The sequence below is a fragment of the Protopterus annectens genome, chromosome 8.part0 (genome assembly GCF_019279795.1).
Source record: "Protopterus annectens isolate FY-2018-M chromosome 8.part0, PAN1.0, whole genome shotgun sequence".
NCBI lineage: Eukaryota > Metazoa > Chordata > Ceratodontiformes > Protopteridae > Protopterus > Protopterus annectens.
The window spans coordinates 866,336,296-866,353,491 of NC_056741.1; the positions used below are offsets into that span (position 1 = coordinate 866,336,296).

Consider the following 17,196-nt stretch of genomic DNA (forward strand, 5'->3'; position numbering starts at 1 on the left):
TCCCAAGGGAATTAAGGCCTCTACTGCCAAAAACCCATTACCTTCAGAGAGAGATTCCAGAGCTTTAGAAAGGTGGGGGAAAAAGGTGTACACCTCGGCCACTTTAACCATGAGGGCATTAAACTGTCAGTTCCATATGTTAAAGTATCAACAGTTTTTATTATCTCAGTTGAAAAGCAAAATGACACAACCTGAGCAACCAGATTTGAAGGAGTTGCAAGATTTGTTGCATAGTGCAGAGCAAGTGGGTAAACATACCTTGCAGTGTGGTTTTGATGCTTTAGAGGCCTCATGTAGAGCTGCTGTTACAGGGTCTATCATACGTAGACATGCTTGGCTCAAAGAGCAAACCTTACCAGATCATGTCAAAGCTAAATTACTAGATGCACCTCTTCAAAAAGATGTATTGTTTGGTGTTAAAGCTGAGGAGGTACTAAAGAAAATGGAGGAAAAGGCAAGATCAATGCAAACAGTGAAAGATTTCCTACAGGTACAACCTCCACGTTTCAGCAGAAACTGGCCTTCAAAAAATTGGTCCTTTCCAGCCACGGACAGACCTCAAAGAGGCAGATACAGGTGCCCGAGGGGTAGAGGGCAATCTCAAGGATCATTTAGAGCCAGACAATGGCAAGCACCTACACCAAGAGGTGGAGAGGATAGATCACAGTCATTCAGAAAGCAGACACAATGACTTTCCCCTTTGCATGCCAAGCAAAGCTTTAATGGCAGCACCTTTAGGCGGAAAACTGGCTTTATATTCAAAAAATTGGCATATTGTCACAAAAGACAAATGGATCCTGGACATTATAGACAGAGGCTACAGATTCCACTTTCACACCCTTCCAAAAATGAGAGGCATACCAAACCTGCCACAAAATCAAAGGGCAGAGGCACAAAAACAAATTTCAGCTCTCATGGACATGAAAGCTATTCAAGAGGTACCTGTAAAAGAACAGGGTCAGGGTTTTTATTCAAGACTATTCCTGGTACCAAGGAAGGACAAAGATTGGAGACCTATTTTGGACCTATCCATCCTAAACACATATTTACTCGTACCAAAATTCAAGATGCTCACATTACAGCAGCTTCTTCCCATGCTGGGCAAGGAGTCTTGGCTGGTAACATTGGACCTCAAGGAGGCATACCTGCATGTCCCTATCAGACAAGATTGCAGAAGATACCTCAGATTTCTTGCAGGTTCAACCCATTATCAATTCTCTGCATTGCCCTTTGGCTTATCTACTGCACCCAGAGTGTTTACGAAATGCCTGGCATCAGTAATTGCCTTCTGCAGACTTCAAGGGATACAAATATACCCATATCTGGACGACTGCCTGATCCAAGCGGACAGCAAGCACATACTTCTAAAACACCTGGCGTTTGTAATAAAATTGTTGAACTTTCTGGGATACACAGTCAACAAAAAGAAATCAAAACTAATACCCTCTCAAACAATAATTTTCCTGGGTGCCAGCTTGAATACAAACACCCAGATGGCCTACTTCACGCCAGAGAAGCAAGGGCAACTATCTCAATACTTCAGCAAAATGGCAACCTTCACCAGGCTGACTGCAAGGAAGTCCTGCAGGCTCTGGGATTCATGGCATCTTGCATCCTGCTGATCACATGTGCAAAGCTGCATATGAGGAAACTTCAATGGTACGTAAAAAACTTATGGTCTCAACACAGCCACAGTTTGGAAACAATTATACCACTCATTCCATGTCTTCAAAAGGAATTTCTGTGGTGGGCTCAAGCATGCCAAAGAAACATAGGTCTCCCCTTCTGCATGCCTCAAGCAAATCAAATCATCACAACAGATGCCTCGGACTACGCCTGGGGGGCGCACATGAAAGATCAGTGCATTCAGGGCAAATGGTCCCAAAAAGAGAAGCACCTGCACAATAATCAAAAGGAAATGCTAGCAGTACAAAATGCTATTATGGCCTTCAAAGACCTACTGCATCCAGGCCAGCTATTGATAAGGACAGACAACACCACAGTGATGTGGTACATAAACAAACAGGGAGGAACTCATTCATACCCCCTGTGCAGACTAGCCATGTCCCTTTGGAACACAGCTCTGGAATTGCAAATCCAACTTCAAGCACAAATAATGCCAGGGAAGGAAAACGCACTGTCAGACGACCTAAGCAGAAACATGACAGATCCACAAGAATGGAAGTTGCATCCTCAAGTTTTCGCAAAGATAATTCAAGCATGGGGGCAGCCAGACATAGATCTCTTTGTTACCCACAGAAATTAACAACTGAAAAAGCTTTGCTCAAGGACCTATCATCCACAAGCCTGGAGAGTGGACGCACTTTCTTTCAATTGGACAACATTGACAGTCTATGCCTTTCCACCTCTTCCTCTGCTGCCCAAAGTTCTATTAAAAGCCAGAGCAGAGAGGCCAAACATGATTCTCATTGCTCCAGATTGTCCAAGACAACACTGGTATCCACTCCTGAAGAGCCTGACACATTCCCCACCATGGATCCTGCCTCTAGTGCCTCTTCTGTTGTCCCAGCACAACTTCAAAACTCTTCACAGTCAGCTGAAAACCCTCAATCTAGCCGCTTGGAGGATTCCTTGATTTCCCAACAGACCCTCCTCTCTAAGGAGGTGCAGGATGTCATCTTGGAGGCCAGAAGACCTTCTACTAGAAAAGCCTACTCCGCCAAATGGAAACTGTTTTGTGCCTGGAATCAGAAAAAGGGCCAGAATCCTTGGGTACTAAATTTACCTCAAATATTACAGTACCTAGCTGAGATGTTAAACCGTGGACTTTCCTTCTCCTCCATCAAGATCCATGCTTCAGCCATTTCTGCACAATACAACACAGATCCCCCTTTATTCTCTCATCCTCTCTTAAGACAGTTCCTCAGAGGGGCTAAGAATATAAAACCCCCAAGGAAACCACCAGTACCGACTTGGGACCTCAACTTCATTTTGGAAAAACTGACCCTGCCTCCATTTGAGCCAGCTGCTTTAACAGAACTGCAATATTTGTCATGGAAAACAGCCTTTTTTCTGGCTATCACCTCAGCACGCAGGGTTTTGGAGCTACAGGCCCTCATGGCTGTACAACCTTTAATCATTTTCCATCAGGACAGAGTTTCCTTACGAACCAACCCTTCCTTTATGCCAAAGGTAGTATCCAGTGTAGCCTTGAATCAGGCTATCCACTTACCTACCTTTTATCCTAACCCACAAAACAAAGGGGAAAGACTACTACATTCCTTGGACATTCACAGACAACTTCGTTATTATTTGGACAGGGCAAAGCCATTCAGAAAATCCGAGCAACTCTTTGTGTCCTATGCTACAGGTGCTCAAGGAAAGGCCATCTCCAAACAGACAATCTCAAAATGGATAGCCCACTGCATACGCTTTTGTTACTCATTTCATGGAAAAACTGTGCCTACAAGCATCAGATCTCACTCTACAAGGGCCACAGCTACCTCTGCAGCTTTCCTCAGGGGGGTTCCTACCAAGGACATTTTGGAAGCAGCCACTTGGAGTTCTGTGCACACTTTCTCCAAGCACTATCACCTTCCACTTTACTCTAAATCTAGAGCGGGCTTTGCCACAGCAGTCTTGCAGGGCATCCTTGCTCCTCCTAATTCCACTTAGTGCCTGCCACCCCTTTTTAGCTTTGGGATTCTACCCATCTGTTATGACTGCAGCTGTATGCACGATGAACATAGTACAGTTTTGTACCTATCATAAATGTAGATGTTCGAGTGCTAATACAGCTGCAGTCCAGGTTTCCCTCCCTCCATCCCCTCTTGGGACAGGCCTTATGACAAACACCTCCTCATACAACCTGTTTGGGGGGTATTCTTTTATGGTGTATTTGCTTGCAAATTACTGTTTTTTGATTATTTTACTTTGCATTATTACATAAGTTTATGTTTTGCCTTCCTTCTGGGGGCACCTGACATCTGGGCAAGAAAAACTGAAGAAGATGGTGTCGGCTGGTTCTTTTATACCCCTGCCGCACTGACATCAGAGAAGAAGCGACAACAACCGACGCCGGACCTAGACTTTGGAATTCGGCCGACCGAGGACCCGCCTGACGGCAGGATAACCCATCTGTTATGACTGCAGCTGTATTAGCACTCTAACATCTACATTTATGGTAGGTACAAAACTGTACTTTTATATGCTGTGGCAAAACATACAACTTTGAAAAGACTTGCCTTGTTGTCTGTCCTATGATGTGCCTCCTTTACAGTGGTCCTGGGTCTAATCTGTCCTGTTGATCTCATGGTGCTGTGGTCTAGATATCTGCTTTCACCTTATTTCAGCCATTATTTTGTTGGAATAAAGATCAGTACTCAGTTTTCTTATTCAATGGAAGATCCTTTATTGGGCAGATGCACTGCTTAGCTGACTCAGTCAGATGGATTAGACCCAGGACCACTGTAAAGGAAGCACCAACTACTTCAGGTGGTACTCCCCTTCGAGAGACCCCACACCACAGTAGGACTGACAACAAGGCAAGTCTTCTCAACTTAAGTAAAGGTAGGTTACCCATGCTAAGCGCATGTTACGTCCTGTGTACCCACATTTATTAATTGCTGTATGTTCTTTTTTTAATCTGTTTTCTCATTTTAGATGTGAAAAACAGTTTGCTTGCTTTCAGTAAACAATTTTTAGCCCCAAGAAAAATGTGCATTGGCTATGTCTAAATAAATAAAGTAAGTTGTGTATTTTAGATTAAATACATTAAAGTACTAAGGCTCCTGGGGAGGCAGCTGCTTGTATAACAAGATGGTGAGGGCAGCAAGGGTGGTCAGTGAGAGGGTGGACTTTGAACAAGAAATAAAATTCATCATTACATTATTTCTGAACAGAGGGTATCCTAAGGATTTTTGCAATAACATTGCCAAAGAAGTAATAGACAAAAGACACAGTGGATTTTATAAGGCCCTTTTAAATTGTAGTGAAGTGGAACCCAATCATGGGGACAAAGGTATATTTTTGGATGTTAGGAAATTTGTTTGTAACAATATACCTTTACATATCACTACTTATAATGATATATCAGTGAGAATTAAAAATACAGTTAACAAGAATTGGAATCTTATTAGCACAGACAAAACAATAGGGGAGATTTTTAAAGGGCGCCTAACTTATGTATATAGGAAAGATATATCATTCAAGGAACTTTTTGAAAACTTGAATGTTCATACCAATAACACCTCTCAAAAGCCTCAAAGCAATTTCAAATGTGGCAGGTGCTCAACATGCAAACATATGATTAATACAGGTATAACTGTGAAAGTTAATAACCACAATATCAAAATATGTCAGCATATTAATTGTTACACCATTAATGTTGTATATGTCGCGCTTTGCCAACAATGTGAAGGGTTTTATGTTGGTAAAACGAGTAGGCACCTAAGAGATAGGGTTAAAGAGCATTTATTGGATATCAAGAATCACAAAATGACAAACGCTTTAGCTAGACATATAAATCAACATGAAAATCACTTTTTTAAGTTTTTTGGTGTAGTACACCAGAACATGGATGCACAGGGTAAATTAACTAAATTCAACTTGGACATCCTGGAATTAAGGATGCAGATATATCTTAACGCACATCAGTACCCTGGACTAAATGAATACATCAGCATCAAGCCTATTTTAAGGCTTAACAACATCAAGGGTCATTAATTTTAACTTTGGCTACCCTTGATGTACATATACTTATGTTATATGCACAAGTCTAGTGGGTACATTATTTTCGTATAGCTGGTACATATTTAGATATTTATATGTGGGAATTTATCCACTGACAACTTTTTGGATACATTGGAAATAATACACAAACCATACACATACACACACAATATATACTGTCAAATATTCATAGATATATACTACATGATGTTTTTTCACTTACACACTTATCAATTTGCATATTTATTGTCATATTTATTATTTATTATTTATTACTTGTTTATCATGCATTTTGAATTTTGTAATTTTTCTTACATGTAAGGCCAAAAAATTTTCGGTGTATACATTTTAAATATATTGTACATGTTAGGTTACTACAGTACATTTGTATAGTAGGCATGCATTTAGATATTTAATTGTGGGATGTTATCCATGGGAAATCAATAATGATTTTTCTAGATTGGTTGGAGATCATACACAAACTAGATGTACATGTAATGTACATATTTCGTTAGATATTTATAGTTACATGTAATACACGAGTTTTTATATCATATTTATTGGTAGATATTCGTTATTTATTAATTATGTAATTAATGAATTTTAATACATTTTTATTCATTTACAAGGTTTATTTAAAGGATTACTCTATTATAATATATTATATTTTAACAGACACAAGTCTCTTAATGGATTCAGCAAATTCCATACATCATACAGATACACACACACACATTTGTTATTGGATTGGATTTTGGTTTCGTTTTGTGTGTTTGTTGTGCTTAGATTTTTTATTCCCCCGCGCACACACAGATTCAAATCACGAAACACACATATAAATTCATTAATTTAATATATTTATTCAAATTGATCTCAGTATATTAATTACCTAGTAACCATTCACAACATATATATGCACACACTCATTACAATTCGCAAAAGACAATATTATCATTATTTTCATCATCATTATTATTGTTATCATTCATCAATTATTTTTTGTATATTATATACTTAGATAAATTATGCACATCATTTCAGTCGGCAGAGTTAGAGTTAACTTTTAGTATTTAGTCTGTATTTGACAACATTTGTAAATAATGTGTATTTGCTGTTAGTGCACTAGATTTTATTAGTCGAGTACTTAACTTGCTACGAAAAGTTAATTGAATAATTGGGTTATCAATTGTCGATTCAAGGAAGATATATAAGAGGTCCTTTTACAACAGTTATTGTTCTGAAGAAGTTCGTTGATACGGACGAAACCTAGGTCGACGTTTTTTTATGTACTTTAATTTTGCATCAATAAATTTTCCTGAGCGTTTATGGACCTTGGAATTTGTCTTTCTTGAAGTACGGCAGAAGTATAGTACTCAACACAGCACTTTCACCCAGGCTATCGAGCTTTCTTCCAACATTTCATTTTTGGCTTGTATAACATAATTGCTTCCCATAGTTTCAAACTTCATTTAGTTTTTACTGAACTGTTTCCCAGTGTACCTTTAAATATTAATTACAATTTACTTTATACAGATAGTATCCAGACCTTTCATGATTAATTGCATGCACTTGCAAATGCCTCCTCTCCAAGTAAAATAAGTTAATAATGAAAAACAGCTAGTATCTTTTCAGATGCACAAAATAATATTTGCAAAGTTCACTCTGAACACACTGTTCGGTCCAGTCATGATTAATTGCATGCACTATTTCAGACTTCTTGCCTCTCACTGAAAGCCTGTGCTAATGGAAAAAATAATTTACCTTTCATCATTTATTTTATTTGTCAAGCCTGTAATTAAAAAAAAAGTGTCCATAGCTTAAAATAAGGGCATTGCTCTGGTCATCCACCTAAACAGGGAAATTGTTACCTGCCTTCTATCCATCTTTTTCTTGTTACAGTGGTAAACACATTTTCCTTACAGCTAAGAAAAACTACTTTCTTGCTTTTAAAATCTTTAACATATGCAGCCGTTGCTGATGAGACACACCCACTTTACATTTAAAATACCCCTGACTGCACACTATACGTGACTGCTGTACTAAATAACATGCACTTCAAAGTTAGTTTTTATACACATATTAATAAAAACAAACAAAAATGTTTTACTTAGTTTTTTGGTCTCTTTTCAATACTTTCTAAACATTAGCGACATATAAATTAGAATACATGTTTTATAGTCTACCCACCAGTTTAAAACAGTCAACAAAATTCTGATCTTTCTTCAGATTCTTGTTGCAAACCCACATTTCATGTGTCTGTCCCTATGTGTGTAATAAGATTTGTTTCTTTATAGTCTCACATTTATTCACCAATTTCAAAATGTTGCTGATCTTCCTCTTGATCCTTCCCATCTTCCAACACCATTCTCTGATTGAAGTCGAAGGTACTCCTCTTGATCCTCCCCATCTTCCAACACCATTCTCTGATTGAAGTCGAAGGTACTCCCGTTTCTTGTCATCTCCTGTGCTTTCCTTCTGTTACTCAAGCATTTTCCTGTATGTTCTTTTATTGTTTGTAGGAATTGAAGCAGAGTCCCCTTCTGCTTACTGACTCTCTCTTTGTTACCTGATCTTTTTTATTTTATCATTAGCCAGTTCTGCATCCAAAAATGTCTTTGACCTTCCAACAAAAAATATTCTGAAGGAGGATGCAGCAGCTTGAATCTCACACCTGCTACTCAAATTTTTTTGATTTACTGGGATAAGCTTGCTTCTTTTCAATTTGGTGTTCCGTCCGTAATCTTTTTTCACAAACACTCTACTGTCCCCATTTTTGATGCATTTCCCTTCTGCCACAGTTTTTTCAGGTGCAACTGCTTCTACTGGCATGATTTTTTCTTAGCTAGTAGATGTCTTGGCTGCTTTCTCATGGTAAGATTTGAAGCATACATATAATGTGCCCTCTTACCTCAACAAATACTGCTGTGGAATACCAGTCTGTTTGCTAATTTGACTCTAACAGCATTAATACAGTCTGTTCTAGTAGTTTCCCTGGTACACCAGAAAATATCAGGTGTTGTCTGTGTACTTTTGTCTTCTACCACTACTGTTTTTGAAATAACTGTTACTGAGAAGCCTAATATGCCCACCACTGATTTTTGCAATGTTTTCAGTGCATCTATGTTATGTAAAGCCTCTTCTAGTATTTTTTTATTATTATGTAATTATTGTTAAACAGCCTTTTGTTATTTGACTTTATATACTCCTCCAGTGTTTCACTTATTTTAATATGTCAGTCTATTTGATTTTTTTTTCTGTAAATTACTGGAAGCCATCTCCTGTACCAAAGCTGAAGCTTTTTGCTGAACAGCTGCAAGACTCTTTCCAGCCAGAGATTTTTCTTCCCTCTTTTGTGGTTGATTCCCTCTTACTTTCTTCTTTGCAGGCATTAAGGCAATGTAATTATCAGCCAGTAACTGAATTCCACCCATATTGGTAGCCATTGCTGGCCTTCTTTTCTTAGTTTCTACTATCACACTAGGAAAACTGTAATCACCCTGTTGATCTGCATGTAGCTGTCATGAAGTCCATCCAAACCAAGCTTTACAATATTTAAGAAGAGTTATGTACTGGAAGTCTGAAGACTGAGAATTTTTAGAAGACCTGTAGTTAAGGTAGGTGCCCATATAAATAATGGAGAGGGCTGAGTAATGATTGTCATAGTCTTTTGGTATTTACTGCTGTGTGTTTTGAAATGAGCAATAAAGATTATACAACAGAAGTAGGTGTTCAGATGTTATCTACCAAAACAGGAATAGTGCATTCTGCAGCATGTCCATTCCTTAGAACATCATAATTGAAGCCATAGTGGCACTTACCCTATTTCATTCTTGTACTTAAGTTTCTGAAATTGCTGTGCTGGTGGTAAGTGTCTGTGTATTCTTTAGTGAGGCAAAACAAATATTGAAGAAACCAACAAATACTTGGAGCCAGGAGGAGTCTAGTTCTATGTCCTCCTATCCATCTCTGTTTGTGCACAGATATCCATTGCCAGAGCTCTGAGAGATCTGATATGATTGAAGATATTGACATTATCTAACTTATTTTCTTTTACAGCAGCAGATAAGCCAGTTGAGCTAGAGGATGGTGAAGCTGCATCAGCCATCACAAAGAAGGAATTTGCTGAGGTTTTGCAAGAGTCTGTGGCAGAGGTGTTCAGGAAATTGCCTTCTGAGCGAACTGCACTGGTTTATGATGAACGGATGAAAGAACATTATAACATGTGGGACAGGTATTCAAGAAATTTTCAGGATTACAGTGTTTCAGAGAAATGCAACATAACCTTCAACCCATAGGTTAAAAAATTGATGTAAGTTAATAGAAAATGCTTACAAAGGTACCTTTTTCTTCTGATTCTCAGAAGGCTGGATATCAACTACAGGAAGCAGGTATGTGCAGACTTTGCTAGGAAAGGGTGAACAGGCTAAGTATCAGGACTCTGCCTGGGAAATGATGAAACATAGTACCTGTATGCCTGCTCATGAATAGTATCTTGATGAGAAATAGCAGTGACTGCAGAAACATCTCAAAGGGGATGTGAAAATACGAACACTTAAACATTCAAATTTTTTTTTGGGACATTCTACTGGGGATAACATGCAACTGCAACTATATAACATTTCCCAGTTTGCATTCTGATACATGGAAGTGATTACTACACGGTTTGAGATTCCTGTATGTTGCAGCACCCAAGTACTGGTAGTGATGGTCCCCATCATGTGCCAGATACATGCACGTTCTTCACACCATTCTTGGAAACATCCACATAGTTTTGCAAATGTAGCATCCAGAATGATGTGGGACACTGTGTGTCTATACTGGTCCTCTGTAGAGCCAGTTTACATGGTCCCCATTGTTGGAGTGTCTCCCTTCATTGCCACGGCAGTGTCCTGACTTGCAGCCTTTCATTGTTTGATGTCTTTGGCACATTATATGCTGCTTCAGTGTGCCACCTCTGTAACTACTGCAGTATTGTATGTTCATTAGTGAACCCCAGAAATCATAATATGTTTGGTTTGTTTTTCTAAAGCATAAGAAAAGAAAAAAAATTCTTGGCTGGCCTTGCTGGCAGCCCCACGATTCTGTTGTTCCTACAAAGCCTAGTGCTGCAGGTTTAAATTGTAGTGGGTTGTATGATTGACAAAAAGGGAGGAACAATTCCCTACTATGGTTGTATTTGGGAATATTTTAGATATGTAAGTGTAGCTGGCAAGCTGTAGGGTGAGAAATTACTATATTTGCAGGACAGCTGACAAGGAACTTTTCCAACCAAATTAGTATAATAGATTAATAATGGACATAAAGTTGAGCAGCATGTTTCTACAACTTCTGTTTGTAGGAACAGGAACATTTCTTCTGTACATCATGACACCAAACCCCAAGATAGGAGCTCAGCATGTGCATTCCCTAAGTATTTTGCTACCTCTTTATAGTTCAGATGTTAATCTTTACACACCATTGGAACCTTCCCATGTTCATCACTTAAAATCCAGAAGTCGTTTTTGTATTAAGTGGTCATCAGATCACAAGCCTGGACATGCCCAGGCATCATTTGTTCTGCCTAGGAGAGGTAAACAGTGGAAAACACTGCTACATATACCAACTGTTTATTTCAGAAGATGACATGACTATGCCAACTCAGAGGCGATCTCTATCCAACACACAAAGCTATGTCAAACCCAGAGCTGTTGGACAAGCCACACTTAAAGAAATCCCAACCTTTCCGTACCACACTTTCCAGGGACCTAAACCTTGTCACCACAATAAACGGAACATGCTGGAGGGATAGATTCCTGTCCCAGAGACTTCCCATACTCTGGAACAAACTATCCATTCATGTCAAGCAAAGCTCCTCATTTGCCCTCTTTAAGAAAACTCTTGACAACTGGAAGGGAAATAGAAAACTCACCCCGGGGATCACTTCTGTGGCACTGCTCGACAGGGGACAGGAAAATAATTTTCTTGGGTGGTGAAAGCCAGGGAACCTTTTTGGCTAGGCTTATATAGGCCCCAGAGCTGATAGCCTAGTATCTACCTATGAGAGGCCTTTGTCATGGCCCAGATTGTAGTGGAAGATAGCCAGTTCAGAGACCAGCAGAAAGGTAATTTTTGTGGTCTGGGTCAATGTCACACATAAGGTTAAGGTAAGGGATCAAGAGACCAAGGTTCAGCCAAAGCCTTGCTTCACAAAGTCCACGTATAAGATGTTTGTCTTCCCATTGTGTATCACAAGCTTTGCTTTCACTGATGAGGGACCTGTCCTCACAGCAATCAGCAACTAATAAGTGGAGGAGAAAGGTACACCCCCTTGCTATCCCAGAGTGAGTGTTTCAGGGTATCAACACTGATCTTCCCACATTGGAGCATCTGAAGCTTGGCCATGTGAATACAACTTGCTCTGAGCAATTCATTGATAAACTTGTCAAAGGATTGGTGGTCTGGCTCTGCTAGTTAGCAATTGCGGCCTTCTTTTGAACTGAGGGATACTCATTAGCTAGGGTTGAGGAGACTTTTGCTGGTTCTGTTGTTCCAAGTGGGCCTGCAGGGAATGGCAGGCATTGATGTAGATGTGGCTCGACATGCACTGGGATCTGTTTTCACTGGTGCAGAAGCAAAGCAGAGGTAACATGATACTTCAGCTAAGCTGTGTTTGCTGGGAGCTTCTCACAACTCATCTCTTCTCTGTCATGCAGAGTATGGAATCCTTCCCCATCCAAAGTACACGCTACTTGATCATTTCCTTTCATTTTGGATGAGGAAGGTACCCCCTCCACCTAGCTGAATTTAGGGGTAAGGTGAGTGTTTCTTTCCTTATTTTATTCTCCCTTATTTATTTATTTTACATTTGTTTACCAGGAAATTCTAACTGGACACAGGTCCTTTCTCAGTGGAGGCCCAGGTAGAAAAGCTCCACAGAACAATAAATGAGCAGCAAAGTACATGAAGAACAATTGAATATACATAGAATAGCAAATAATACATACTGCAGCAAACATTGGCTATACAGATAATATGAAACATAGTAATGAACAGATATACCAGTATCTAGCTAGAGGCTAGGAATAAAGGTAGGATGTATATACAGATAGTACTAAGCTGTTCTAAACTCATATACCTAAATCTTATATACAAATATTGCACTAAACTCAAGCAGATATAAAGCAGCTCCACACGAAGCTGGAACAAGCTAGAAGGGCTAATGGGATGGAAGGGGAAGATAGAGGAGTAAGAGAGGAGACTGAGTGAGTAGTATATGTGATAGTGAGAGGAAGCTAGGTGTAAGTCAGTTGGATATGTATTTGGAGTTGAAATTAAGCATGTTATAACAGGTCTGAGAGATTGAGTGAGGAGGGATGGGGAGAGTAAAGGGTGAGCCAGAGCCTGCAGAGGAAGGAATGCAATGATCAAGACGGTGTGAGGCAGGGGAGAGGAAGGGGAGGTGAAAGGAGGGTTACTGGTCTGGATTGGTGCATGGGCATAACCAAAGACTTGTGTGTTTTTAGACCAGTCTTAAAGTGATTGCAAGAATGTAGTGTGGTTGTAAAGGGCGGAGATTGTTCCATAATCTGGATATGATGCAGAAGAATAGTGCTTTTTCCATTGAGTTCTTGGGTTTGGTCACTAGAAGTAGATTTTTGCTGCTGGTGCGAAGTGGTCTAGTGGAGCAGTAGGGCTGGAGAAGGTTTTGAAGGGATGAGACTTTAGAGGATGGTTTACTAACTTGTGAGGGAGAGAGAGTTGATTTCAGGTAAAAAAGTTGAGGGAGTTCAAGCCAGTCAAGTTCTCTAAGTGAGATACAGTGGTGGCTGCGATGCACCAGTGGCAAACTTAGCAATTTTATTGTAGCAGGCCTAGAGCTTGTTTAGGTCTGTTTGTCTAAGGTAGGCAAGTATAGGAGATGAGAAGAGTAAAGTGGAGATTAGGTGTGAATTGGCAGCAGAAATTCCGGCTGTCTTGGTGAGGACTTTTGATCTGATATTGTTAATCCTCATTCATTCCTTATGTATGGGTATCTGTTCCGACCTCAGAACCGAGCCGGCCATCTTCCAAGCTCGCGTCAGCTACAAACTCTCGAGTTAAAACTCTTACCCAGAATTCCCCTCTCTCTGTTCCCGCAGATTTTGTTTGCCGCATTGCCATTCAGTTGTGTCAAGCTGCTTCTCTTGACCTAAGTATAGATATTTGTTGTCAGACTAGTCTAATATAACCTTTTCTGTCAGAAAAGTTGCTAATTTGTTCTCTCTTACCCTATCGCATCCAGCGACCATATTTTCTTGAGCTTCCTTCTCTTTACTGTGCACTTTTTACCATGAGGTGTTTCTCCCTTACCATCGTTGGTAAGCCCTTCCTTTTTTTCATTACCTTCGGGTATTCTTTTGTACCATTGCTGGTACCCTTTTCTTCTATCTCCTTTTCTATCATGGCAGATAAAAAAGGTAGTCCAGGTTTTAAAAGATGTTCTGATTGTGGACACAAATTGCTGACATCAGATGTACACTCTTTGTGTGTTTATTGCCTGGGTGTGTCTCACTTATCTGTTGACCCGCCCTGTGGTATTTGTAAAAATTTTTCCAATAGAACCTTGATTGAAAGGAAAAATAAGTTGTTAAAAGGACTTTTCAAATCTTCCTTTTCAGAGGCTATTTCTGAGTCGGAGGCTTCAACCCCTCCTAGACCCTATAAGAAAATTTTGGATGATCGCACTAAGGCCAAGTCTTTGCCTTCGTCCCGGCTGGGGACTCCCACCAACCAAGACCGAAGAAGGCTAAAGTTTCTGCTTCAGAGCTCACTCATCGGCCCCAGCGCTTTCAGTGCCTAAACCTTCGGCACCGAGGCCTTCGGCACCATCAGTGATCTCGGCTCCGTCTACTGCAGCCTATACTATATCGGTTCAGAGGGGCTCCTCGGTTCAGACTACTGCGGCTATTACATCGGCACCGACTGCTCAGTCAGCGCAGACCCTGACCACGTCGGCTCCGACATCTGGCTTGGAACCGATGCCTCAGCTGTTGGCACCAATTTTGTCGGTTCCAGCTTCGGTGTTGGCAACCACTTCGGCACCGATCCTTTTGTACTTGCAGACTGTGATCTCAGCAACAATGATTTCTTCGGTGCATACATCAGTAGTACAGTTTCTATCGGCACCGTTGTTCAGTGCAGACTGCTGAGGTGGGCACCGAGCTTGTCTCTTCTGTGGCAGACCTGTTTCTCCCACAATCTCCGTGAAGTCCACTAGAAGCCTCTCCGAACACGATGTGTTGCGTCTTGTGGATCAGGTGCTTCTGGACAGAGGTATCCCGCCCCCCAGGACCTATCCTTCCTTGGAAGGTGATCACCCATCGGCAAAGACCCCTTCTTATTCTCCTCCTTCATTTCCTTTGAAGTCCATTGATATAGCACAGTCTTCCCCCTCTACGGTTCCCTTTATGGATCTCACTAAGGAACCGCAGTTGCCTTTGTGGCAGGAGAGTTTTGCTATGACCCAAGATGACAGTTGTGACACGCGCAACTTGTTGCTTCACAGCCATCTGGGGACTCCGGGTCGGCTGGCTGAGCTACTTAGGGGAGGGGTGACCCCTGTCCTGGACACTCACTCCTCTTCAGGTGGACCAGCCTTCCAATTGATGAAGAAGGCTCTGGCTTCTGCTGGCGATACTGTGCTGTCCATCTCCCCACCCTCCTCTGGACCGCTGTGTTCACAAGTCGCATCTAGCGGATACCAGGCGCAAGGGCCTCAGGACATATTCCCACAGGAAACCCACTTCCTGTTGTCTTCCCCAGCTTCCCACTCTGAGGAGGTACACCAGAAAAGTTTGTGCAAGAGGAAGCACATGGACTCCACAGAGGAGTCCTTCACTGAAGTCACAGACTTTGATGAGGGGGAAGGATCCCCTCGGTCACCCTCTGAGGTATCCTTTGGTGATATCCTTGAAATCCTTAAACAGAGAGGTGACTGGCAGCCCTCTAATCCAATCTCTGAGGAGTCTGTGTTCCTGCAGGCTTTTCGTGCCTGGCCCCCTACTTCCTGGGTTACTCGACCTGCCGATGAACTTGTCCAGCTCATTGTGCAGCGTGCGTGAAAGGCTCCTGACACAGTCAAGGCTATTCCCCGGAGGCCAGGTAAGATTTTGTCCCCTCCTGCTACGGATCCCCATTGGTCTAAAGGTCTCCCTGTGGATGCTCTGGTGGTGGCGGCCACAGCCAAAAAAGATCTGGCGGAAGAAGAAAGCCAGACTGTCCACCCGCCCAACAAAGAGTCCTGGGCCCTGGACAGGATAGGGAAGAGCACCTTTGCATCAGCGACCTTTGCTATCAGGTCCCTGAATTATATGGCACACTTTAAGAGGCTTCAAAGGGATCTAATTTCCGAGCTCTCTGAAACTTTGGCTGATGCCGTGTCTGATGAGGTCCGTGACAAAGTGGCCTCTCAGCTGGCCACCATTGAGTCAATATCTAATTCCTCCATGCGGCTGATATCTCACACATCTGAAGGAGCGGCTAGAGCGGTGTGTTCAGCTGTGGTCTTGAGACTGCAAGCCTGGATGCGCTTGTGCTATTTCGTGGAACCCTTTAAGGCTTCCTTCCTTAATGCTCCCATTGAATCCTCTTTGTTGTTTGGACCCAAAGTTAAAAGCACACTGGCCAGATGTGAACAAGATGGTAAGACCCTTTCTGCCATAGGTGTCTGTTACTTTTCCCATCAACATGCTTTCTCCCAAAACCAAAAGACTGGGAAGATATGGTTCAAGAAATCTCAGGGTCCTTTCTGTGACACACAGGCCAAGTTCTCTCCTAGAGGCAGAGGGGGGGAAACTCACAGGGAAGATGCCCCTTTCGGGGCAGAGGAGGTCCGCATAACCAGGGTTCCAGGGACTCTTTCCCTGGCCAATCCTACCAGCGCTTCTGAAGAGTGGCCCAAGTCTTGTCCTCTGTAGGTGGTTGGGGGTCGTTTCTCCTTGTACCCTTCTGCCTGGCTAACCATCACCACCAATTCTTGGGTACAAAGGATTATAACCAGAGGTTATTTCCCCTGTCCCTTCAAAAAACCTTCCCGACGTTCCACCCAGTCAAAGGGAAGAAGCAGCACTAGTGATAGAAAAGCTGCTAAGAAAAAGAGTCATCCAAATAGTCCCCCCAGACCAGCTAGGATCCGGATTCTACTCAAGACTATTTTTGGTGCCAAAGAAAACCGAGGACTGGAGGCCAATTTTGGATCTCAGTGTATTGAACAACTTTGTGAGAGTACAAAAATTCCAGATGGTCACAATACAGTCTAACCTCCCCACTTTTGGAAAAAGACGATTGGATGTGTTCGATAGATCTTCAGGACGCGTACCACCACATAAAAGTGGACAGGCCATCAAGATGATTTCTGCGCTTCCGTGCGGGAGCCAGTCATTACCAGTTCAGAGTACTGCCCTTCGGACTCTCTACAGCCCCCAGAGTGTTCACAAAGTGCATGGCAGTCATCACAGCTCACTTGCAACTGCAAGGATTCCAGGTGTT

At 41.6% G+C, this 17,196-nt stretch overlaps 1 protein-coding gene across 5 annotated transcripts in view; it reads left to right on the forward strand.

Annotated features, from left to right (window-relative positions):
* Positions 1 to 17,196, forward strand: part of HDAC6 (histone deacetylase 6) — a 1,533,697-nt gene that overhangs the window by 743,719 nt on the left and 772,782 nt on the right. For all 5 annotated transcript variants that reach the window (XM_044080374.1, XM_044080376.1, XM_044080377.1 and 2 more), the window contains exon 16: positions 9,748 to 9,922. In XM_044080374.1, the coding sequence (XP_043936309.1) occupies positions 9,748 to 9,922 (175 nt within the window). The remainder of the gene's footprint in view (positions 1 to 9,747; positions 9,923 to 17,196) is intronic.